Source organism: Oryx dammah, unplaced genomic scaffold (genome assembly GCF_014754425.2).
Source record: "Oryx dammah isolate SB20612 unplaced genomic scaffold, SCBI_Odam_1.1 HiC_scaffold_25, whole genome shotgun sequence".
NCBI classification, from domain to species: domain Eukaryota; kingdom Metazoa; phylum Chordata; class Mammalia; order Artiodactyla; family Bovidae; genus Oryx; species Oryx dammah.
The window spans coordinates 24,727,729-24,753,749 of record NW_024070209.1 but is presented as its reverse complement, the minus strand read 5'-3'; the positions used below and the strand labels follow the sequence as shown (position 1 = coordinate 24,753,749).

Genomic DNA, 26,021 nt, shown 5'->3' with positions numbered 1-26,021 from the left:
ACCAGGTGTTGGGTGATTTTACCGATTTTTAACAAGTTATCCAGTAAACTCAGTGGTGATGTCTGATAACAGTAACAAAGGAGGAACACCATCATCATTACATCATGGCACTTTTTTAATGAGGGGAGGGGTGTCAAGAGGGAGAAGAGACAGGCTATCTGAAACCTGATGCTGTGTTACAACCATGCAGTTGGTCTGCGAATCTCGTCCAGGACATCACACTTTTCTTTCTGAAGTGTTTTGGTTTTTGGTCCCGCAGTCCACTTGTATTATTGTACTTGTATTATTTACATGGTAGAACTGGTTCAGGCTCTGTGCTTATATTAGTAACTTTCAGCACGGACTTACATAATCACATATAAAGGTATATTATTAAAATAAATAGGTATTTGGGGGTTTGGAATTATAAATCATTTTATATCTATATCTATAAAACACATGTTGGTTATACCATATGTTTATTTCAGGTTAAAAAAATTTTAAAATAGGAAATATATTCCCATGACTCAAAATTGGAAACGTCTAGAAAGATGAACAGTAGCAAGTTTCCTTCCCACTCCTTTCCCTCAGCCTCCCAGTTTCCCTTTCCAAGGACATTACTCTTACATTTTCCTTGAGATACTTTATGGACATGCAAACAAAGATTTCGCCTACTCACTCTACTGTAGTCTTTGACACCTGCTTCTTAAGGAAAATAAAGGTCAGAGAGTGCTGCTGTTAATAACAAAAATTCCTCTACACAAGAATTAACTTGTGAAAACTCAAAGGTATGACTATGCTCTCTCTCATGTAACTGAGAATCTTTCTATTCAGCTCCCTACTTCTTCACTCTTATGCCGTCTGTCATCCCATAAACTCTGGCTATGATATTGCTGTAGTGGTGCTGCCAAGGCCAGAAGCCACAGGCATCAACTTCTGCAGTTCTTACAAGAGGAAGAATCTCAAGTTCACAGGGAAAACTATTTTCCTTTTCCAACATTATGAAGAATTATACTAAACATATAAATTGGAGCTCTTCATCCATCGATACCTTTAGAATTATAAACTTTCACCTGATCTGAAAGTGCATTCATACTGCATCATAGTGACTTAACTTTTATGGGGAGGGACAGGGTCACCACTACCTTTGAGAAACCAAGGAAAGCTTATATAAAAAAATAATAATGATATAGATTTACCCTCCCATTGGACCACAAACATGGTTGTGTACAGACATCAGGTTATTAACACCTAATCTTACTAACAGCCAAGATCAAAGAAATCTGCTAAACAGGTTGTAACAAGTACACATATGAGAAGATGATGCAAGAAGCAATTAGATGCTAGGAAGAATTCATTAGCTGCTTGCTGGTTGCAGGGACCAGGACTGAGTACACGGCTGGTGAAACTTTTACATTTTAAGCTGCACAGTAAAATTATTCTGAGAATCTGATTCTATAAACTTGCTCAATGAAGCTAACTACAAAATAAAATATGCCCCTTGAATCTCATCACAAAAAATGCCTCTTTTCTTTTATTATAATCATCATCATTATGATAGCTATGTTTGTAGAAATATAATACAGGTAATTTAATCTTGACCCTTTTTAGTGGCACAGCCTTTCAACTGCAACAAATCAAAATGAGGTGACAGAAGAAAACATACTTCACTGAAGAATCATAAAAATAAAGACAATTTGCAAATTGAGAAATTAACAGAAGCTTAATGAGAAAAAGCTTTCTCAGAAGTCAATTAAGTTAGTGATGGTTTCTTTTCCATTCATAGAAACAAAGATGATCTTGGAGCCTGGCCAATTTTAATGGGAGAATTCCATTCATTTTCTTTCCCGTAACATTTTTTATTCCTTATATTTAAGAAATTATTTATAAAAATATGTTTTTAAACCAGCTAAGCAGTTTAGGTAGAGATAAATATTTTCTAGTTCCTTAAAATGGTAAGAAAATGATAACGTAAATCCATGAACTCAGAAACACTAGCACAAAAATAGCACAAAATGTCAGTATATATGCCTAAGTTCTCCAATATACAAGTCTCGTGTAGCAAGGTTTGCCCTCTATGGCACACAGAGATTACTTCCAATTTCTACTCCCTTTACAAAGCACTCTTCTTCTTTTAAAGCTTTTACCTGTATGTTTTAAAGACTTTCAACTGTTCTGCTGAAAATTATCTTCAGGAACAAACACCACTTTTCAATCATCACTCCTTTTACAGATACCTTCTTTAAATCAAAACGGAATGCCTCAAAATAATAAATTTTTCACGATAAAGTATGTTCAGAATTTCTTTAAGATTTCCCATCTATTAAGCAACACAGCAAGTTTTCTTATCCCACAGGGGAAAAAACTTGCATGGCTCTAGCATGCTAACCAGGAATGTAACTAAAAGTAACAAGGCTAGAATCAGAGCTCACAGACAAATTATGGACACGTTTAGGGGTACATGGTAATAAGAGAACAACCTGCAATTCACTGGAACATATGACATTTGTTCTAACAACAACAAACATAAGCAAGACTGAATGTGTTGAAAATGTGAGTAATAAAATGATGTGTTATGTACTAATACATATGGTATATAATTATGAAATGGAAGCCAAACTGGACAAATAGAATGCTCAACCACAAATTCAGATACTAGCTTGTAAAAATTAAATGTTTTTCAGATAATTCACCCAAAAGACTTTAAAATTCATTCATAGCTTGTTAAATCTTCTAATTTGTTATGAAACACTGAATTTCCAGAATATTATATACTGTAAAGGGTTTGTGGGAAACTGAGAAGTTTACAAAGACGTACAATTTGTCATTAGTGCAAACTGGCAGGCTTTATTCTACCTTAGGGGTAAAGGTGCTTCCCCAATAAGGGCTTTTAGGCAACTCCATCACAAAAAACCATTGGGTAGGATCACCTCCCACCTATCTTTTACTGAGCACTACTTTCTCACAAAGATGGCAGAAGTTTCAATGTTTCCTTTTCAGGTTGGCGTGATACAAATGGCAGCAGACAAAACAATGTTAAAAAAGAAAAAAAAAAAAAAAAACCAAATAAAAGGCTGCACACAAGAACTTATGTTTATTGCAAACAAAAATAAAAACAGAGAGAGGGAAGAGAGAAGATGGTCAGAAGCACAACATATAAGGTTAAGAATTTAAAAGCATCTTACATTCTGCCCTAATGGCAGCATAATTAATAGGAACAAACGGCCGTCTTGCTGCCTGCCGCAGCCGGAGGGTATTTTTGCAGACCTGCCGAGCAAATTTTGTGAAATATGTAGTGTGAAGGAAGAAAGCTTGACGGGTCTTCACTGCAGACTTCGGGCTCCCAGTGTTTCGGACTGGCATCCCCTGCATGGCCTGGCGAGACATATGACTTCTAACTCGCGGGTCCTGTAAATCAGACACCAACAGATGTATGAAGACCAGAATGTGTCACATGCCTACTGTTTACACTCTGCTCAAAGAAAAGGGCAAGTTTTACGTCTTTCACTAAAGAATATATGACTTAATACAGGGGGACAGCATTTTAAAGTGTGTCCTTTGGAGTAGGAGGTGGGGACTAGAGAAGGAAACTGGGTGGAAGTGGGGTGTCTGTGATCCTATAGTTTTTCCTCCTAAACTGACCTTAGCAATCTCAAATCATATTCACAACAGTGAAAAACTGCCAGGAGTAACATTATTATTATTTTAATATTGAAGTGTGTTAGTCGCTCAATTGTGTCCACCTTCTTGTGACCCCATGGACTGGCCCACCAGGCTCCTCTGGCCATGGAATGCTCCAGGCAAGAATAATGGAGTGGGTAGCCATTCCCTTCTCCAGGGGATCTTCCTGATCCAGGAACTGAACCCAGATCTCCTGCAGTACAGTGGATTCTTTACCATCAGGGAAGTCCCAAATATTGAAGTGAGGGTCCTTAAATCTTGTTAGCTCTCAATAGGTAAATACCTATTATTTGTCATCTATGAGAATTTTACCAAATCATATTTAAACTGTTGTTCACCCCAAGATTGAGTCCATGCTTTCCTGTTATACCTATGATAGCTCAGGAACAGGAAGAATGCTCAATTTGTATTTAATACTTCATGCAATAAAGCATATTTTCAACATGCTAAAGGTTGCAAACTGTTTCCAAAAAAGCCATTAAAACCAATATTTAACTTGTAGGCTCTCTTCTCATGCTAACACCTCCCACACACATTGTTCTTCTTCTTTCTGAGTAATCTCTCAAGACCAATATTTTGAATACCTGAAAACACTGGATTTGTCCCTGCCCCTCTCTCCACACCTACCGTGAACATTTCAGTACTATGGTTAGCTTTAATAGCTTTGCTTAAGTTTGCCTATACTCTACTTCTGTTTGCGAGGAGTGATTCAGGCACTGAAAAATGTGCCATTTCTCAACACTAAAAAGACCACTGCTTGTGTACCTCGGTAGCTGGGCTAGGAGGTAACTTCTCCTCTTCTGACTGGGTGGGCATCTTCAGGCCTCCGTATTTTTTCCAATAGAGCCAACAGGTTGCACATAACCTACACTGCATATTAGGTGGGCCCCAAGAATACCACTGATGAGACTGTGTAGCTAAAGATGGAGGGAAAAATAAGTAAAATAAGAATGTGATATAACTTGTAACAGCAATACATATACAGACAAACATTTGAAAAACAGTCCAAAGCCATCTTTAGTTTACAATCTTATTTTTCTTCTCCCAGTTTACCCAGCAAACAGGAACGTCTGATACATGCATGTATTTTTCAAGTCAGAATTCATTCAGCCATTTATTTCTCTATATATCAAATGCCCTCTATTACACATTATACTGCTGAAGGAATTTTTGTTGGTTCATTAAAAACATCCTCTATTGTGTATATTTCTGGAGGTAAGTTATCAGGAAGGTATTAAACTAAATCCTGGTTTCCAAACCTATGGTTCAGAAACTAGCTCAGGGTTTAAGGTGCTTAGAGGGACTCTCACAGATAAAGGTAGAAGTTGGACAGAAATAGGTTATCTGTTTTTCATTCCTTTATTTTAATCAATAGATAAAACAATTATTTTATTTTTTCTCTCTTTAGAAATGGAATCCGTTTCAAGACTGTAAGTCCCTATCAAGTGAGCACATGCAGCAGAGATCGCAGCATGCTTAAGCCCTGAGAGCTCAGCTGATTTATTCCTGAGCCGAACACTACACACCTGTGTTATTTTGCTCTGAAATTTAAATTACTGCCATATAACAATTTAAGTGTTCCCACAATGGATCTGAAGTTTAAGACAGAAAACACTGAATATTCTGCCCTTGACCTGCAACGTTGCCTTCATCAGGTTAACATGTTCGAACAGCACATCAGGGTTACCAACTAACACTTCACAAGACAATGTCAGAAAGGGAAGGTACAGTGATCACTATAGTCATACTGCTTCTTATGAACCCCGTCATGTGTTATTCTGGGGGGACTCCTGGCAAACAGTAACCTAAAAATGTTCCCTCTTGTAATTTAAAACCAAATAGTCAAATGAGTCAAGCTGAGTTTTTTTAAACACCAATTTTAAGAATCCTAAATATTAGGCATGGACTTATTTTGGATTCTGAATATAAAATTTCACTTGTATTTAAAAAAGTATTTTTATCCAAATTAATTATGACACGTCATTTTAATATGTCAACAAATGCCTTTCTCTTTGTACAATTAACTCAAATTCAATTAAAATTGACAAATAGAAAACATCAAGTTCTTTCTGTCAAGATAAATTTGGTATGTATATTATATTGAAATACAATTATAATAAGTAATTTAATACATGGACCTCAAAGATTATAAAATTAAAATTGCTTTTTTGTCATGCACATATAAAAATGATGGAATAATTATTTAAAGGGATATGTGAGACTACATATAAGATGAAAGGGGGTTTATAAGACACATTAAGCCACTAGCATTTCTTTAGGAGTCTTTCTAGTTTCATTTAAATATAAATGAAGTTCAAAATCTAAGATTTCCCCCAGTGCAAAAACAGCTATGCAATCCATGTAAAATTTTGACCAAAAGAATCTAATTTTCTACAAAGTGTTTCCCTTTGCGCTCTCATGGTACAGAAAATGGCTAGGCATGTGCTATTTCTATGAAGACAGCAATCTGTCTGGCTCACACCTTCCTTGGCTATAGGCAGGATAATTACACGATTTGGCTTTAAAAGCCTTTCCTAATGCTGGAGCCTGGTATGGGTCATGGAGGAGAGTCAAAAACTGGGCACCAAGTACATGTTTTGAGTCAACATTGGTGTCCTTCCCTCTTCCACACCAGGCTGTTCTGACTGGAAGGACATATGGATGATTTTTAGTCAATATTGTGTCCTTCCTTCTTCCACACCAAGCTGCTCTGACTGGAAGGCCATATGGATGATTGTGTCACCATAGTCCCATTTAAGAGACTATATTGTTGTTTGAGGTTTTAAAGAAATATAAAAAATGTATCTGGGACCTCCATGGCAGTCCAGTGGTTAAGACTCAGCATCACCACTGCAGAGGACGTGGCTTCAACCCCTGGTCAAGGAACTAAGATTCCACATGCAGAGAGGCGCAGCCAAAAGAAAAAGAAAAAAGTATCGACTACTTAACAGTTCGTCTCACCACCTCAATTTAACATTCAAGGCAAATATAATGCTGCCGGCATCAGGTAGTTTTTTTAACTAGGATAAATACTGATAAATACAAGAGTATCATAAACAGCATCTCCCAAGCCAGTGCTCTAAGGGAACTGGTCTGAGGACTATAAATACCAGTTTCTAGCAGTAAGTCCTTCCTACAAAGTTATGTGGAGCCTTTAATTTGTCAAAATATACTGAGAAACACCAAAAGGTATATTGGTATATTTCATGGGACCATGGTTTACACAAAGCTAGTAACAGCTCTGAATGCAGCTTAGCACGCACTGCTGTGGAATACTCAAAAGACCCAGGACACCACAGAAGCAAATCAAAGGAACCTAACACCTAAACAGAGCGTCCAAGCGGAAGGTAAGGACAGGCGTTTATTCACTCTGAGGCTACCTTATCCTGCTCTCCATGCAGGGCTGACTCCCACACCTCCCACGGGTGCTGCCAGCACAGTCCCTCGGGGAGCAGGGGCTGGAGTGGGGAATAAGCCCTGCTGGAGAAAACTCACCGTAGCAGCTCTCGCAGGCTCGCCCAAGGAGAGGGTTTTGTGGCTGGAATGTGGTTCCCACAGCTCCATTCACAGCACCAGGTTTGCCATTGCTGGCGGATATTTGGTTGGGATTTGGTTTGCTGCTTTCAATGAAATATAAAGTGAAGGGATAAAAATGACTTGTGTAACAAGGTAAAAGGGTCTACATTTCATTACTGATCTTAACCACACATAAACATTTGAATGTTTGATGAAGAAGAAATAAAAATAAGGTGTTTAAATGAACCCAAACCATTTATCTTTACAAACCGAGGCTATGTAAAAACCAATCTCATAAACGTGACACTCACAAAATAAGTAGAGTCATACCTCTTCCTCACCCAGACACAATTTCCTTAGGATACTGTCTGAAATTTTGGAAGATGCAAGTTATTAAATTTTATTACTTATCATGACAAAATAATTTCTGGATTAAATAAATTAGGCAGTGTGCAGTGTTTAGGGAAAACCACTGCCCATTCCTGCTGCTAGAGTGACAGCTGCCGACCCTACCCACTGGCTCTCCAGAGAACTGCACAAACGCTGCATGTCAACAGTGACACTGTGGGTATCAGCTGGGCTTACTGTGAGAGGTAAAAGCATTTCAGGAGACTGTAACCACTCATCATTTCTATTATGCTTGAATTTTTATGAAGATGATTACAGAGCACTTGAAACTAGAAAAACCAATAAATGTATCCGAGGCATTTCTTTTTAAGAGGAAAAAGGTAATATCTATCAGATTTCCAGAAGTCATAATTCCTCAGAATCATGTAGCCTGGACTGTTTTGGTATTTACTGTGCCAACATGGTTTACTTTTTCCCATCTGGGGTAGCCTAACTGCTCTGCTTATCAGTCACGCCCAAGAACACTGTCCACCTAGGTGTGCACAGTATGTCCTCAAGTACACTCTTAATTTATCTAACATATATTTATTCAGGGTCCAGTAAAGAAAAGGGCTGACATCAAGCAACTTTCATTCTAGAGGAGCCTTCATGTCTACATGCTGGGCAGAAAATAAACAAAATAAATTAGCAAATTCTTTGTTAGTAATGAATGCTGAATGACTACATGCGGACTATATATAGTCCTATGGCCAGTGAAGTAAAGAGAGTTCACAGCTATTAAGAAAGACATTTGAAGTTTTAGCAGAGAGTAGACTCATGAGTTTCCTTTTTGCTCTTTCTCATTCCCACACTTACATTTACCAGTGAAAGCCTAATACGTAAACTTGACCTGATGACAAATTAAGATTTCTTTCTGCCAGTGATACTGTAACTCTTAAGTGAAACCATCTAACCTGTGTGTGCACTGAAAGCCCTATTCTATAAACAGGGCTATTATTTATACTTCTTATCTGTGCCAGCAATGTATTTTGAAGACAAATTGGTTTTAAAAACACATTTTAAAACAGACAAAAAGTATTTCTCCTCTATAGATTTCAGTTGGAAACACAAAATTAAAAGTGGTGATTAACAATGACTAAGATTTCCAAAGGTCTGTAAAAATCTACTATGCATAGTCAGAAATGATACCCCTTGAAGTCAAATGGCTGATAATGTCAATTTCAGAAGATTTTCTCTAAATATGAAAATATCTGACATTTAACACAGGGCCAAATATATATGTGTTAAAAGAGAGCTAATACAAATTTACAGTTGAGCAGCCTGAAAAAAGCGAGAGAGTAAACACAACTTCAGTTGTTCAAATGAATCTAGAATGTTATGTGGCTGAATAAACCACTGACTTTAATTATAATAATCACAAAAGGAAAATGAGTATGTAAAGGTGGAATATAGACAGGTCAACCACTAAACATACGATTTTCAAAACCAAGAACCTATAGATTAATTCTCAGGGGACAAATGGTTGATGCTAATGTGATGATTTTAATAAAGTTTTAAAAGCTGCATTATATGAAGCTGCCCTTCCTTTTAGCTAATGCCCAAATCCTTCCTCCCTTCCTCTGTGCTCCAGACTCTAGCCCTCCTGCCCTCTTGAGAACTTTGTACACTTGATTCTCTTTCCTGGACCCAAATTTACCATGGAAACATATCTCTCCTATTAAAAAAAAAACAAAACTCCATTACTCTACCCATACTCAACCCTCAACACCAGGAATTTACCTTTTCAGCCAATTTTCTTGAGAGCTGTCAATCTTCACTGTCACCAACTACCTCCATGTTGCTACATTCCCTGGCTATTTTCACTAGCATTTGACACCTCTTTCCCTCCTTGAAAGACACTCCTCTCTCAGGCTGTGTGATAATGCACCCACCTGGCTATTCTTCTTTCAGCTATCATACTCTATCTGATATAGAAATACTAGATTTCCTCAAGTTTGGGCCAAGGCTCTAACTTATTACTCTAAGAAATCTGTAGTTTCAAGAACAATATTCTATGCAAATGAAGCTCAAATTTGGACCTCTAGCCCAGAACTTTCTTCTGAGTTTAAGAACAATATATCTGACAACATACTCAACACCTCTTTTTGAAGAAAGCAAACTCAAAATGACCCAACCTGGTTCTCTGCTGCAGCTTCTCATCATGGTGAACAGCACAGCAATCCACCTAATTAAGCTAGCCAGAAACCTGGGATTCAACATCTCCCCTCCTCCCCTCCAAACAAGTCAATCACCTCCAAGTAGCAGGCACTGTCCAGGCCACAGGTCTAGGTCAAGGTGTTATCATCTTTCTTCTCCAAGAACTTGATAATGGTGTCCTTACAGCCACTCCCCTGACTCCTCAAACCATTTTCCAAAATACAGCCAGTCATCATAAAGCACATATAAATCTGCTCACGACACTTCCTTGTTTCAAATCCAATTCCAGTGTTCATCAGAGGGCTAACCCCTGGCCCCTGCCCACCATACTGGCCTCTCATGGCTCACCACTCTCTTCATATCAGCCACACTGCCTTTCTCTCTGCTCCTTAACTATGTTCAGCCCCTTCCCATCTCATGATTCCATCAGCCTGGAAAGCCCCCATCACCCAATTAATCCCTTGCCTAGATTTCACTCAAACTCACCTCCACAAGGAATCTTCCCTGACAGCATCACCTGAGTGTGGTCCCCAGGATAAACTCTCACACAAGCTCTTCCTCTCCACCACAGTACTCGTCACACTGGGTGACCAGCTGTTTGGCTTCTGTCTCCCCCACACTAGAATGCAGGCTCCAGCAGACCACCTGTCTTCCTAACTGATTGACTTCTAGTACTGAACAGAGTGCTTCGCATATAGGAGACTGTCAGGTTCAAACAAGTAAGAGTGAAAAATAACTCTCGGTCCTGTGGTTAGGACTCAGTGCTTTCACTACTGTGGGTGTGGACTCATGTTCGACCCCTGGGGTGTGACAAGCCATGTGGTGTGGTCAAAAAACCAACTTAATCTACAATCTGTTTTAAAATAATATTTCAGAGTTAATTGGGAAACTGTTCAAAGAACTCAGCTTCTTATCCAACTCAACAATACAGATTCATGACTTCTATTTACATATATGATTTACAGAACATGGCTGTTCTGTAAACACTTTATTTACCAAAACTGGTGGCAGGTGAGATCTGACCCACAGACTAGTCTTTGGCTTAGATCAAGATTCCAAAGTCAATGCAAAACTGAGTAGAAACAATTATCTGTGGTATTTGGCGAATACTAGCCACTTTTCCTGTAATCTGACAGCACTGCAAAGTATAGGAATGCTGGTGTGCTTGCTTTTGAAAATCTAAGACACATGAACCACAACACTATTTTCTTTGGGGAGTTGCTCTTTTATAGATTAGTCAAATAAACCATATAATTTTTTAAAATATTAGAAACCACTCTGCAGAAAGGACATTATAGCTCTGAATAAAAATTATGGACCTTATAAATTACATGTTATCTACCTTGAGAAAAAAGACTAATAAGAAATATAACAACTCATTGTCTATGAGGCCTCCTGTGTATTAAAATATGTATTAATGTATTGAAATTCAGTAAAGAAAAGGCTAGGTATACGATAACTGTACTGACCTCAAGAGTGAAAAGGTTTGAATCAGTACATAGAATTTTGTAGTGAATTTCATTTTAATCCCCAAAGAACCTAGGATAGCACTATATACATGGTGCTCAATAAACTAAATCTGCTTGAACAAATAAACTGTCAAACTTATGACCTCAAGAAAAAAAAAGATAATTCATTTAAAATGTAGCAAATGAAAACTGGCATTCACTTTAATATACAATAATTCCTAAACCCAGAGGATAATGATAGAATGCTAGGCATTTGAAACAATCAAGACCTATTTATTATTTATCCAATATTTACAAAGTTTGGTTCTAATTACGTTCCTTTACTTTCCCCAAACAATGTAAAATCCTCCATAAAATAAAAACAATCCTCAAAAGGGTAATGGACATTACCCAAATAAAATACATTATACAATACAGAAGTCTCAAAAGTTGCTAGCTTTCTGAAACACATTCGCTTCAAATAATATTTTCATAGGTTAGTTTTCTAATACTTTCCCTGAAGCTTTGATGGCATTTTTGCTCTGGTCCTTTTGTTAGTAAACCTGGAGATTCCCCCACGAGCCATTTTTCTTCCTAAAATAAAATCACTGCAGTGGCATTAAAATGGAAAGCAAATTATGCTTTGTCATGGAAGAAAATAAGATACACAAAGAAGTTCAAATCTGGCTGAAGATGACAAAAATGTAAATATTTTGTTTTGGATAGAATTAATACCATGGCAAATATTTTATAAGATTTCCATTACTTACTAAGTTGGGATATACACTTGTTTCAGTTTACTCTCAGCTTCTGCCGCCTTTAGACGTTTCTAATTGAAAAGATAGATGAAATATTTTACACACACAATGTCAAAATAATTATTACCACTTCATCTGTCTTAAAAAATTCACAAGAAAATAAAACATTAAAACATAAATTCAAAAACTGTCTTTTTAAGATGAGTTTTTCTTTCATGCACATGTTCTTAAACTGCAGAAATTTGTAAGAAAAATCACTAGATTCTGAGGTACAGAACAGGTATCAAAAACATTTTAGACACAAATTTTAAAAATAATGCAATGAGCAACTCCATTTCCCATTCCTCTAGGAACAGATAAATCAAACTTATAAGTAATCATTTTTACTTGTCACATTTAGTTTCTATTTTATTTCTTTTTTGCCTTTCTGGGAGGGATAAAAAACAATGATCTTTTTTTTTTTTTCCCGTAAATGATCTTTGCTTTTAGAAAATTACTCAGAGGTGATTAGTTTCCAAAGTCTATGTGAAATAAAGGGACAGTAACTAAGTCCAATTAAATAAGCATTTACCCTCATCTTGGGAGGTATGCAGTAAACTTTAAAGCTTGATTGAACTCATGTCAGATTTTTAGGAACCAATTAGGAGCCAAATGCAGGGAAGGGCATGGTGAAAAGATTACATAATCAAAGCCAGAGACTGATCACCACAACAGAAAATGCAAATCAAGAAAGAAAATAATGGATGGTGGACATTCAGAATTACGGCAAATCAGAACACAAAGGGAAGCCTCCATTTTCTCAATGAGAAGGAAATAAAAAAATTTAAGGAGACAAAACTTTTAAATAAGGAGTTGAAATTTTTGGAAATAATTTAATTCAAACACATTTCAACCATCCTTGATGCCATCATTGCCACCATCTCTAGAAACTCTTTTCACTTTGAATAACAAAGATTTCCAGAGCACATGGTCTTCACATCTACCTAAGTAGATCCTGGGGGTGGGGTGGGGGTGGGGGGTGCGCATGCAAATTTTATTTGGAAAGTCAACAACAGATGAGAAGATGGCACACAAATGTTCTAAAGAACCATCTTACTTGGTTTTGGATGCTAGTTTGAAATAAGCACTTCCTGAATTATATATGATGATAACACTGGACATTTTTCAACAAGCCATAGGTACCTATTCACTATTCACAACCTCAACAACTCACTAGGGTAATTTTTTTTAGTGATCCTTTAAATTGTATTTTTACAGCGTGTAACACTTGCCATTGGGTGATCATATACTTAGGGAAAAAAATGCCTGTTAAATCTATTTGCCCCTTTGTCTCTATCAGTTCTGACACGGATCTAGAAGAATATAATATAGTAGGTCACCTGAGGAAAATATACTTTTCCTCCAAAAGTAGTAATTGAGAGAATTACCTCAATTTGGGACATTTCGGGAAGATTTAAAAAATAAGTTAATCTCTGCTTTTAGAGATAATTTTGGGGGGAAAGTTCTGTATTTATGTACAGTAAACTTTAAATAGTAAAGACATTAAACTAGCAAAGACTAACTACTACACTTAAGGTCAAACACTTGATATAATCACACAAATGTCCAGGAGGTTTCAGAAGAACTCTTAACACATCTGAAGTCATTTCTGTCAACTATACCAACAAAGAGATGAAGCACCAGGCATGTACAAGGAAAATAATACCTCTCTGGTGGATCTTTCCCTGCTATCTTTTCAAAATATTTATCATAATGGAATCTGAAGTAAAGAAAATATTGAGACTAAATCTTAAAATGATATGCTAAAGATATGAAATTACATAGTTTATAGTGGTCTAGAAAAGATAAACCAACAAAACATTTAAAACTAAGTATATTGCTAAGAAATATTAATGTGTAAATAGTTCATTTTAATGCAACTATATTGGTAGCAACATGAAAAATTACCTGCTGCACATATCTGTCAGTAGTTTTCCACATGTAATAATATTCAATGATGCTAGTCAGTGATTTCCAAGGGAGCTGAAAAAATATGTAACATGATAATGAAAACAAGCTACTGTAGGAACTATTTTCCTTTAAAACCACTTCTTAAAAATAATGAGGCAATAACCTACATGGGAGATGCATTCTAGTAGAAATGTTTGAGAAAACTGAAATTAATTCTGAGCAAAGGGTCCCCAAACAAGTTCTATTCAGCTAGAGGTGATGATACAAAACATTTCTTAAAATGTTTAAATTTTGTTTAAAATTATAAACCTTATGACTGATAACATTTTGTTTAAAATTATAAACCTTATGACTGATAACATTTCATGACTTAATCAGTTTTTCTCGGGCTATGGGTGGGGTTGAAGTATAATTTTTAGTAATAGTATTTTGAAGTCCCGCCTGAGTTCAACTTCCAAAGATGACACCCACAGCTAGGGGTCATTGGTCTGTAGCGTAGTACCTCTCACCTTTTCAAAAACTGCTCTACTTTAATCTATTTTGTTGTAAGTAAAATGAAAACCTAAGTCTCCAAAAAACAGCCAAGTGTGGTACATATCAGAAAAGTAGGAAGCTTATCTGCTATTTTCCATAATTATTCAAAAATGGCCAAATGAGCTTCTACTTACGATACCCAAGATAGAAGAAAATATTTAGTATGTCCCTCTGTAAAGGGAGATCTGTTATTCATTCAAGAAGCCAATCAGGGCACTTCAAACAGAATGATAACATTCAATTGTTAGCTGTTGAGGCAGATTTACTGATGGGTGAGTCAGCACCCTCTGACTCTCATCGAGCTTGCTCTAACGTACCACTGGCTTTAAATAGTTCTTCCCAGACCCCAGTGCAGCTAGGGGTCTGTTTGTGACCTACATGAACACCATTCATGACATTCCTATCACCTCCATATTTAACTCACCTGTTCGGCCTGAAGAGAAAAATAAATGGAGTTTAGAAAAATGAAATTATTTTTAAGTTTAATTGGGTGCCACTTTCAACAAATGTGGTCTCCTTACAGGAACAGATCGGCACAGCTGCCGTCTCAATTGCAGTTAAAGCAAATATAATTTTCTCCAGTTTAACATAAAGCAATCTAAAGGAGCTGAAGGGGTCTGAGGGGCAGTGTTAAGGAGCTGACTGCAGCAAAACCCTAGGCATAGTCTCCTAGGGTTTTAAACAAAGCAAGACTTCTTATCTCCTAGTTACTCTTTTGGGAAACAGCCCCTGGCATGCAGTTTACCTGGTAGTCTGAAAAAAGAAAACCAAGTGACAGGTAACCCAAGCTTCCTCATGAGCCACATTTTATCTAAGTCCTAAAGTCCTAATCGGCTGTGCTCAGGAGCACCAGGCTCTCATCAAGAAGTGTAGGGTCATGTCTGTGTCTACTCCTGATGAAGTATAATCTCTTCCTCAACCCTCACTCTGGCTTCATGGGAGTTCCCTACGATATGCCAACTGAAGAGGGAAAAATCCAAATGCAACAGATGGCTCCACACGATGCTGGCACCAACTGGAATTAGACTCTGCAGCACTTCAGCCCCAAGCAGGAGTGCCGGAAGCACAGCAAAGAGGGGAGACCCTTGTGGAGGGCAGACCGCTAGAGTGAGCATCTGATGCTATACTCTGAATTGCAAGAGAGAAGGCCAGAGGCACTAATCTACATCACCTGTGGACAATGGTCATTTCTTTGACACATTGATCAGAGACTTGAGGAATCAGATTAGAGGACTGGTTGCAATGAAGCTTAGAAAAGAGATCTGTGGGACAGACACCTGGAGGGGGTCTGGCTGTGAGGATATCTGAGTCCCTGTGCTCACAAAGGTCCTCTGCACAGGAGGTTTCTCATTTATCTGCTGGCCAAGATGATCCCTTCTATGGCTGCCGGCCAGCCTCTTTCCCTAGACACCCAATGACTGCTCAAAGGACACAAACAAAATAGACACACACATGGAAGCCACCACAGGGATCTCTCTTCCCGATTCTGATCTGATTCCTCCAAGTGTCTAACCTGCAAGGAACAAAGCACACAGGGCCTCCAGCACGGGACCATTCCTAGTAAAACGTCAGCTAGATTAGACTCTCAGCATCCTAGAATAGCAGTTATCTGTTTTTATTGAATGGACAATTATTCTAGATATGATTTCCCTTTTTTGCCTGAAATGCATTGGCTAATAATACCATACACAGACTTATGAATGACTTATTTCCACAGAACACTGCCTTTAACCCGGGACTCAGAATCTGCAGGAGTGAAGGTTTGGGTCACCCCACCAGACCAGATGAACTCTGATCATCTAAGATACTGTGTTGGCCTTTCTTTCAAATAGCAGAGGGCGTGGGCGGTATCCAAACCTAGGTCTCTAGTCTTCCCAGAGATTTTATGAGAACTTAATATCCTAAATGCCTTTTGGCTTAAATCAGATGTAGTCAATTGTGTACTTAGCAACTAAGAAACCTAATATAACCAAAATATCTATCTTTTCTTCTAAACTAGGTGAGGTTGAGTTTCCCTCACTTATAATCAAAAGTAGTCTGATACAAAACTCGGTCAGGGGAGGCGGATGGGGAGGTGTTCTACTTTGAATGACACCTAAGGCATCAGAAAGTGTTTCACAAAGGGAGAAAGGAAGACTAGAGAAACATCTATATTTCATTCCTTGCTCAGTGAAATTATTTTCCTTCTGCACCGACTTCCCTTTCTATTTTTATATAAAGTCTGTTGTTGGTGGTGTGTTTTTACCTTTATAATTTAATGCAGAAGTTATAAGTTATAAAGACAGGGCTGTGGCTAAAACCAGAAGAGGAATAAACATCATGGATTTTCTAATAATTCAGGGATAATTGGTGTTATTTGGTCGCTAAGTTGTATTTGACTCTTTTGTGACCTCATGGACTATAGCCAGCATCTGTGCTGACCTTTCTTTCAAACAGCAGAGGGCATGGGCAGCATCAAACCTAGGTCTCTAGTCTTCCCAGAGACTTTATGAGAACTTAATATTCTATATGCCTTTCAGCTTAAATTAGATGTAGTGAATTGTGTACTTAGCAACTAAGAATCATAATATAACCAAAATACCTATCTTTTATTCTAAACTAGGTGAGGTTGAGTTTCCCTCACTTATAATCAAAAATACTGTAATACAAAACTCGGTAAAAAGTAGTGTTCTAAGAATAGAGCTGAGATACATGGCACTTACTGACAGAGTCAGGGGTAGAAGAGAATCAAGCAAAATGGGTGGGCAGAGGCAGTAGACATGATGGGGGGCTGGGAGATTCCTGCTGGAGGGTCACCATTGTGGGGTCAGGTAGGTTTGTTGGCTTCAGAAGCCCTGGCTATGAAGCATCGAAACATGGATCCCTGGCCCTTCTGGAGGTCTGTTAGCTTTCTGACACCCTTTAATAAATTTCTTCCTCCTCAAACGGGCTCACTCAAGTGGATTCTACTGTCTCTAATTTTGACTTGCTCGGTATCCTTTCCAACTTCCTGCTAGTTCACTCTCTTATGCTATCAAGGCTAGAAATCCAAACACGGTATTTCTAAGACTCCCCTGTGACTCACTTCTGCCAGTCAGATGTATAAGACAAGTCAAAAGTAAATTAAGCAGGCACAGTATAGATGGTGCATAGCGAGGGATCCATCTTGCTGCAGCAAAAGTAAGAGGCACAGAATTGTTCTAGACCCCATGAGTCTGCCAGAGGTTTCCTGATCTGAAGATCGTGGCTACAGCAGTGTGACCCTGGCTCAGACGTTAACCCAGCAGCTTCTCAATTCCCATAGCGGGCAGAGGTAACAGCTCACTTGGGGATCGCTTCTGTGGGATTACTCTGAGATCCAGCTTGAGCCGCCGCCTCCAATCCTATCAATGATTTTAAGTATCTAATTTCTAAAATTAAACACCATTCAGCTTAAAACAGCTCTTATAATTTTGTTATCTGCAACTGAAGTTTAAATGATACAATAGCCAGGAAATACCCTTCAATGAAAAGAGTTTCTATGGCAAAGGACTCCACTGTATGAAGGGGGATGGACTTTGCTATTTTGCACTTTAGATTTTTCAGGTTCCTCTGCATATTTCAGGTCCTGTTTAGGATGTAGAAATCCACAAGAGAATGTCATCCCTACTCTAAAGATGAGGGGAAAAACAAAAAATTTTCTTCAAAACCATACCAACTCTTTAGACCATCAGAGAGCTAAGATTACAAGACAATCAACTGAACTAAGTTAAATTCCCAAGCTACTGTGAAGAGAGATAGGACTCATTACATATTTTCACTTTGGCAGTGCATAAAAGAAACAAGTGATGAGCAAAAATAAAGGTAAGAACAACAAAAAACTTACCAAACTACTAAAGGTCAATAGAGGGCTAGAACAACCATTCAGCATCTGTGGAAGGGGAATTCAGACACACCTGCCACAGATCTCCATAAGCTGTTCATGAGAAAGAACGAGCCAGAGCGGGAAACCTGAGAAGCCCCCCACTGGTGCCGATGGAAATTTGAATCACACAAAGAAACAAGGAGGGGCAGAAACAGTGAGTTTAAAAAAAAAAAGTAACAATAAGTAAATAAATAGTGCGGGGATTCATCTCTTTTAAAAAATCACTGATTGCCTAAAGCAAGAAACAGCAATAATTCACTGTGGAACTTAGAACATGGAATAAAGTGTATGGTAACAAAAGCACAAGAATGGGAAAGAGAAACTGGACGTGTACTGTTTCGTGGTTCTCCCGATCTATGTAATCTAAGTAGTATTTATTTGAAGGTAAACTGTGGTACATTTAAAGATATATATTGTAAACCACTAAACAAAAGTTTAATTAGTAAGCCGTTAGTAGAGATGAAATGGGAGTCATAAAAAATTATTAAAAAAAGGAAAAGAACAATGGGACAAATGGAAAACTCACATTAAAATGATGGATTTAAATGGTTAATTATATTATTAACAATTATATTAAAGGCAAGTGGTCTAAACACTTGAAGTAAAAGGCAGAGATTGTTAGATTGGTTGGGGGAAAAAAAAAAGATTCAACTTATTATGTGTACAAAAAGCCCACTTTGGACATAAACAAAAGTAAAACAGATGGAAACAAAATATATCATGTAAACAACAAAGCTGGAATGGTTATATTAATAGGAGAAAAATCAGATTTTGCCACAAGGAATATTATCCCAGGAATAAAGAAGCATAATGTAAACAGTAAAAGGTCGATTCATCCCGAGAACATAACAATCCTAAAAGTGTATGGGCGTAACAACAGAGAGTCAACATATTTAAAGCAAAAACCTAATACAATTCATGTCAATGCATGGCAAAAACCACTACAATATTGTAAAGTAATTAGCCTCCAATTAAAATAAATAATTAAAAAAAAAGAAAATTAGAAAAATGTTCAACTCTATCTACAGACTTTTAATACTACTCTCAACAAGTAACAGAACTCTCCAGAAGACTTGAACAACACTATTAATAAGCCTGGCCCAAGTAACATTTATAGAATATTATACCTAACAGCAAAATAGCTATTCTTTTCAACAGCACATGGTGCAGTCACCATATACAGTATATACTACACCATATACTACACGCTACAAACAAACCATGTACTAAGGCAGAGATAATCAAATCTTCAAAATGTAAAGTTTGTGTGTTTAACAAAGCATGCTTTCTGAAAACAACAGAATTAAACTGGAATTCATAACCAAAAATATATATGGGGGAAAAAAACCCTACAAGTATGTGGAACTTACTTCTAAATAACCCATGAATCAAAAAGGAAACCATAAGGGAAAATGAAGAAATGAAACTGAACATACAATTTATCGAACTTTCAAGGATGAAGCTAAATGTCACAGCGCAGAGGGAACTGACCCAGCCCCTTTCTCCATCAGATATTCGGCAGAAAGAACTGGGGCAGGACAAGCCACCTGCCCAGGGTGGGTGGTGTGGGTGTGCACAGCGGCGACCTGCTGCCGCTGGCTACGACAGCCCCTTGCTTCCCAGATCCTGCACTCATACAAAGCAGAGCATCTACCACTGGAGATGGACTAGACCCGCCCCCCCAGTCCCAGGCAACATGTAGCGGCCAGTGGAGGGGGACTGGAAATGTGCTCACATCCAAGAACCCCTGCTAACAAAAGGCTGCCCAAGGCAGAGACTGGTCTCCACAAGGGAGCTGGAGAAAGAGCACAACTGTTGTGGGAGCACCACCGCTGAAACACGGGTACAGAACTGGGCAGGAACAGGACAGCGAAGAAACCCCAAGCCCCTTACCATGGACCACCACCACCACCCTACCACAGGGGGAAGAGCAAAAAGGCAGAGAAAGGCTCCACAGCGCAAGGCCTGCCAAGGATGGGACAGGCACACTGAAAAACAAAAAACTCTCTGCTTTCCAGGCCCCACACTACTAAGCTGCCTCGGTCGTGTGCAACTCTTTATGACCCTATGGACTGTAGCCAGACTCCTCAGTCCCTGGGATTCTCCAGGCAAGAGTACTGGCATGGGTTGCCATTTCTTCCTCCAGGGGATCCTCCTGACCCAGGGATCAAACCCATGTCTCATGTCTCCTGCACTGGCAGGCGGGTTCTTTACCACTAGCGCCACCTGGGAAGCCCAGGCCCCACATTAAGCACAGGTAAGATTTTGAAGTCTGTGGGTGTTCACTTCACCCCCATTCACCCTTCTAGTGAGGGAGAGACCTAACCCTCTAACAGTGGAAGGTAGCCAGACATACAAACGAGACACCAGAGACAAAAAGGCTAACAGCAGTCACTTACACTCACAGCCCAGGGGAAGAGGACACTACAAGATGAAGGGGAGCAACTGGGACTGGAGAGTCCAGCAGGGCTGCGGAAGGCGGTGCCATGTAACAAGAGGGTGAGATACGCCTGGTTCTGGAAGAAGGCTCCCACGCAAGGATGTGATTGGCTTGTGTCAATAACTCTGCCTGCTGGCAGGGAAATGAAGCTCATTAGGCTGAAGGCTGGGGGTGGGGTGCTAGGTCCATTAGCCATATGAGGTGCATGAGCCATATGGCCCTCACCCTTTCCTGCTGGGTGGGGGGAATATCTGGCAAGAAAGGGGAAATCCAGTTAAGCTTCAGGGGTCCTGTGGAGTTCAAAGACGGTACATGAAATAGTAGGCCTTGCACGACAGCGGTACACTGAAGGCAGCCAAATAGTAAGGAAATCCAAGCCTAGCCAATAGGAGACTATATTAATATACTAAAGGATCTGGTTGAAAAGGTAGACAATACACGAAAAGATAGGGAATTTATGCAAAGACAAAAAGCATAAAAATAAAATGTGAATGTTAGGAATATATGGCACTGTATGTGAGGAATTCCTTTAAGTATATTGGTACACTGGACATAGCCAAGAAAAAGAATTAGTGTACTAGAAGACAGATCAATACAAACTATACAAACTAACACAGAGACAGCAAAGCTCAGCTCTAGGAAACTCAGTGAACTACAAGGACAGAAAGTATACAGAAAAGCCTACCAAGGGCACAGTGCAGCAGCAAAACCTGCTACGGACCCAAACTGAAGAGACAGTCTTCTGCACAAGGAAAAAGAAACTTTACATACATAGGAACTTCTCATCAGATGCTATGTAAGCCAGATAGAGAGACATCTTCAGAATACTTAAAGAGAAAAAAAATTTAATATATTTTCAAAAGGGAGAGTAAAGTTTTTCAAACAAAGAGGAAGTCAATTCTCAGTCAAACCTGAATTCACTGTCAGCCTAAAGTATACTAAATAAATGATTACATTAGAAGAAAAGTTTCAAAGTAATGATCTAAACCCCAAGCTTAACCAAAAAAAAAAAACTAGGAAAACACAAAGAACATAAGCCCAGAGCAAGCTGAAGGAAAAAAATAATAAACAGAAAAGCAGAGATCAATGGAACAGAAAACAGAAAAATCAATCAAATCAAAAGCTGGTTCTTTGTAAAGATCAATAAAATTGATAACCTCCCTGGCCAAACTAAAGATGAAAAAAGAAGAGCTAAATTACCACTATCAGCAGTCTGAGAGGGGACATCATTATAAATCTATCCCACAGAACTTAAAAGTATAATAAAATTAGGAACAACTTTATGACAACAAACTAGACAAAAGACAGGGAGAGAGAGATGCCGGCAAGAGAGAGGAGGATGTACCAGTCTTGGTACAATAATTAGACAGTTAGCAACAAGTGAAACTTGCCCTAGGAGAATACAAGAGTCAAATAAGAACCTGCAACAACACAGTGTAGCCACAAGTGGAGAATAACTGCACAGGAAGGATCACTGAAGAGATGGACTTCAGCTGAGACATCTGGAAATGGCTAAGAACAACGAAGGGTGGAGGACATCGGCATAAGCCACACGGTGGATACCGCTGCGGTCACCACCAGCCTGCTCTGCAGATAAGACTGACAGCCCTGGTCACTGAGGACTCAGCAGCCCCTCAGCAGTGTGGAATACGGGCAGCTTGCACACTAGAGGATTCTGTAGTGTTTGCTGGAGTGAACCTCAGCAGCCTCCTCTGCAGAGAAAGCTGGCAGCTTCTGCCACCAAGGTAATAACCAAGAGCACTGCTGCTGCTAGCCTCCTAGAGAAGGAGACATTATTGCACCCCTCCCAGGAGACATGCACACCCCAGACCCCTGGCTCCTCCACATGAGCTCACATCCCATGCACCAGAACACATGCTGCAGTCACTTTGTGAGCACACACACTCCACCCCCAGCTTCAGTGATCCAAGCATGCCCCCACCTCAGGCATCACTGCCACCACGGAGGCACTCCAAAGACAGATTCAGCACCAAGAGGGAGCCCTTTGCCCAAGACATGCACTGTGGGAGAAAGATCAGGAGGGCCCCAACAGCCCTCTCTGCTGCTGCAGACACCTTCACTCTTGGCTGCTGCAATCTTCACTGACATTGACACCTGCAGTCTTCTGACTTCAGCTCACGGGGCTGAATGTGTGCTACACTAATGGGCCTTCCCAGGAGCTGGAACTAATACACACCACTCAGCTGGTGCCCTTGCACTCACTGCCCACTAAAACTAGTCTGTAAAGTCTGTTGTATCTGCTCAATCAAATGCACAGACATTAACACAAAGCTACAAGAAACATGAAAACAAAGTAACATGACACCCCCAAAGGAACAGTAATTTTCTAGGAAACTAGCCCCAAAGAAATAGAGATCTAGGATTCCATGACCAAGAATCTAGAAGAACTGTTTTAAAGTTGAGTGAGCGGTAAGAAAAACAGATAGAAAATTCAATAAAATTAGGAAAACAATGTACAAACAAAACAAGAATTCAACAGAAAGAAATTATTTGAGAAAAGCCAAACAAATTCTAAAGCTGAAGAATACAATGAATTAAATGAAAAACACAATGATGATCATCAACAACAGACTTGATCAAGCAGAAAAATCTGTGAACTCAAAGACAGGTCATTAGAAATTATCCAGTCAGAGGAGGAAAAGATTAAAAAAAAATGAATGAAAAGAAATTTATTCCAATTATCAGAAAAAGACCACATCAGAAATAAATGAAGAAGAAACAAAGAAACAACAGAAAATATCTATAAACTAAGAGCTGGTTTTTTGGGGAAAAAAAAAAAAAGTAAAAAATAAAACAAAATCTACAAACCAGTGGCTAGACTAAGAAAAAACAAAGAGAAGATTGAAATAAACAGAATCAGAAGTGAAAGCCCTTACAAATGACATCCAGAAACATAAAAGGATCCTAAGTGACTGCTATGAACAATTACACCTCACCAAATTGTATAATCTAGGGAAAAATGAATAAATTCCTAGAAATATACAATCCAGACTGAATCATGAAGAAATAGAAAATGTGAACAGAAGACGGCATCGGTAATCAAAAATCTTCCAACAAAGAAACGCCCAGAACCAGATGACTTCACCAAACATTTAAAGAAGAATTCATGCCAACACATCTTCACATCCCAACCAGCATCTGTCATTTCTCATTTTAAAAAAATAATAGGTAACAGATATGATGGAGAAGGCAATGGCACCCCACTCCAGTACTCTTGCCTGGAAAATCCCATGGACGGAGAAGCCTGGAGGGCTGCAGTCCATGTTGGTCGCTAAGAGTTGGACACAACTGAGCGACTTCACTTTCACTTTTCACTTTCATGCACTGGAGAAGGAAATGGTAACCCACTACAGTGTTCTTGCCTGGAGAATCCCAGGGACGGGGGAGCCTGGAGGGCTGCAGTCCATGGGGTTGCTAAGAGTCGGACATGACTGAGCGACTTCACTTTCACTTTTCACTTACATGCACTGGAGAAGGAAATGGCAACCCACTCCAGTGTTCTTGCCTGGAGAATCCCAGGGACGGGGGAGCCTGGTGGGCTGCCGTCTATGGGGTCGCACAGAGTCAGACACGACTGAAGCTACTTAGCAGCAGCAACAGATATGAGGCAACATCTCATTGTGGTTTTGATTTGTACTGCTCTGATAATTAGTGATGCTGAACACCTTTTCACATACTTGCTTTTCACCGATGATGATGGTAGCTGGAGGCTTGTCATATATGGCCTTTAAGTTTATATATTTCAAGTATAGGGTGGTGGAAGGGAGAGATAATAAGTTAACAACACTCAAGATGGGGTTAACAACTCCAAACTATTATATACAGAATGGATAAACAGATTCTATTGTATAGCACAGGCAATTATATTCAAAACATCCTGTGATAAACCATAAGGGGAAAAAATATTTTTAAATGTGTATATATATATATATATATATATATATATATATATAAAATAACAGAAAGTAAAATTGTAAATCAACTATATTTCAACAAAAAGATAAGGCAAAAGCTACAATGATTAAAAACAAACACCCAAAACTACAAAAAACTATTCAAAACTACACTAAACAAAAACCCTTTGAACAGTTAGGCTCCTGAAGGTCTATCTTCTTTCAGGTTTTTGACATGCTCAGTTGCTTAATCGTATCAAACTTTTTGTGACCCCATGGACCGCTGCCCTCTGGCTCTTCTGTCCACAGCACGTTCCCAGCAAGAATACTGGCGTGTATTGCCACGCCCTCCTCTGGTGAATCTTCCTAACCCAGAGATGGAACCCACATCTCCTGCATTGCAGCAGGTTCTTTACCACTGAATCATCCGGGAAACCCAAGGTTTTTGACACTGGTGGCTAATTCCAATCTTCAAAATACAATGATCCAGCGTGGACTGGCTCATTGACAAGCATTCTAACTACCTTCAGAAAACCTAATATATATAATGCAACAAATTTACAAGAATTTTATTAGGTCATGAAGGTCACAAAAACCCATCTAACAGCATTATTGCTGTTATGCTCATTTTCACACCATTATTTTACCTATGAATGCCAGCTTCTATGTCCAACTGTATTTCATTAAGTTGCTGTTGAGTGTTATTTCCTAGTCCTGTATTAAGTGCCCAGGAGGACTGTCTACAAGTTTCACACCTCAGTGTACACCTGTCAATCTGCTATTCTCTCCTTTTACGCATCAGGGGTCCAGCTGAAATGCCAGATAACTCCCTAAAGAGACTCCTGAGTTGACTGGCACAAGCAATAGCTCCCTTCCCACCACTTCCACAATACTTGTCCTTACAGCTGAAAGAAATGATTACACTATATTTTACTTGAGAGCTTATCTTTCAATCTCTTGATCACAACTGCAAATCATTCTCTGAGGTAAGGCCCACAATGCATTTCTGAGCACGCCTAGTGTGTTGCAGGTGCTCAACACACATCTGTTGAACTGAACTGAGTTCAGAATGATTACCAGGACATAAAATGAGCATGCCACAGTCAACGCAGGGAAAAACAGCTTCACTTTGGTGCTCCTCATCTTCTACTCCTTCATCAGATCTGCAGACTTTATTCTTTAGGGGGTTCCGTTTTTGTGGTTTCTATTTAGTGGTGTAGTAACTGTATATTACGTTAGTAACACTGGCCATCTGAAGCTAAATGCCACCAATGCATTTTAAATTACCAGCTGCACACCCTATAAACTGAAACCATGACATATAACAATCTGGGTGTGAGTGAAGTTTTGCCAAAACAAATGTCAGTGACACTA

General features: G+C 38.9%; 1 protein-coding gene across 6 annotated transcripts in view; it reads right to left on the bottom strand.

Moving 5' to 3' along the window:
* Nucleotides 1–26,021, bottom strand: part of MTA3 (metastasis associated 1 family member 3) — a 211,745-nt gene that overhangs the window by 24,505 nt on the left and 161,219 nt on the right. For 3 of the 6 annotated variants that reach the window (XR_005718373.1, XM_040224560.1, XM_040224563.1), the window contains exons 10-14: nucleotides 13,874–13,948; nucleotides 11,939–11,997; nucleotides 7,156–7,280; nucleotides 4,426–4,577; nucleotides 3,165–3,387 (exon numbers count right to left, since the gene is read on the bottom strand). Coding sequence is in view for 5 of the 6 variants with exons in the window: in XM_040224560.1 (XP_040080494.1) it covers nucleotides 3,165–3,387; nucleotides 4,426–4,577; nucleotides 7,156–7,280; nucleotides 11,939–11,997; nucleotides 13,874–13,948 (634 nt within the window). In the remaining variant the exon portion in view is untranslated. Of the gene's footprint in view, nucleotides 1–3,054; nucleotides 3,388–4,425; nucleotides 4,578–7,155; nucleotides 7,281–11,938; nucleotides 11,998–13,873; nucleotides 13,949–26,021 lie in introns of those variants that run through there. The other 3 variants (XM_040224561.1, XM_040224564.1, XM_040224565.1) reach the window with 2 other exon arrangements.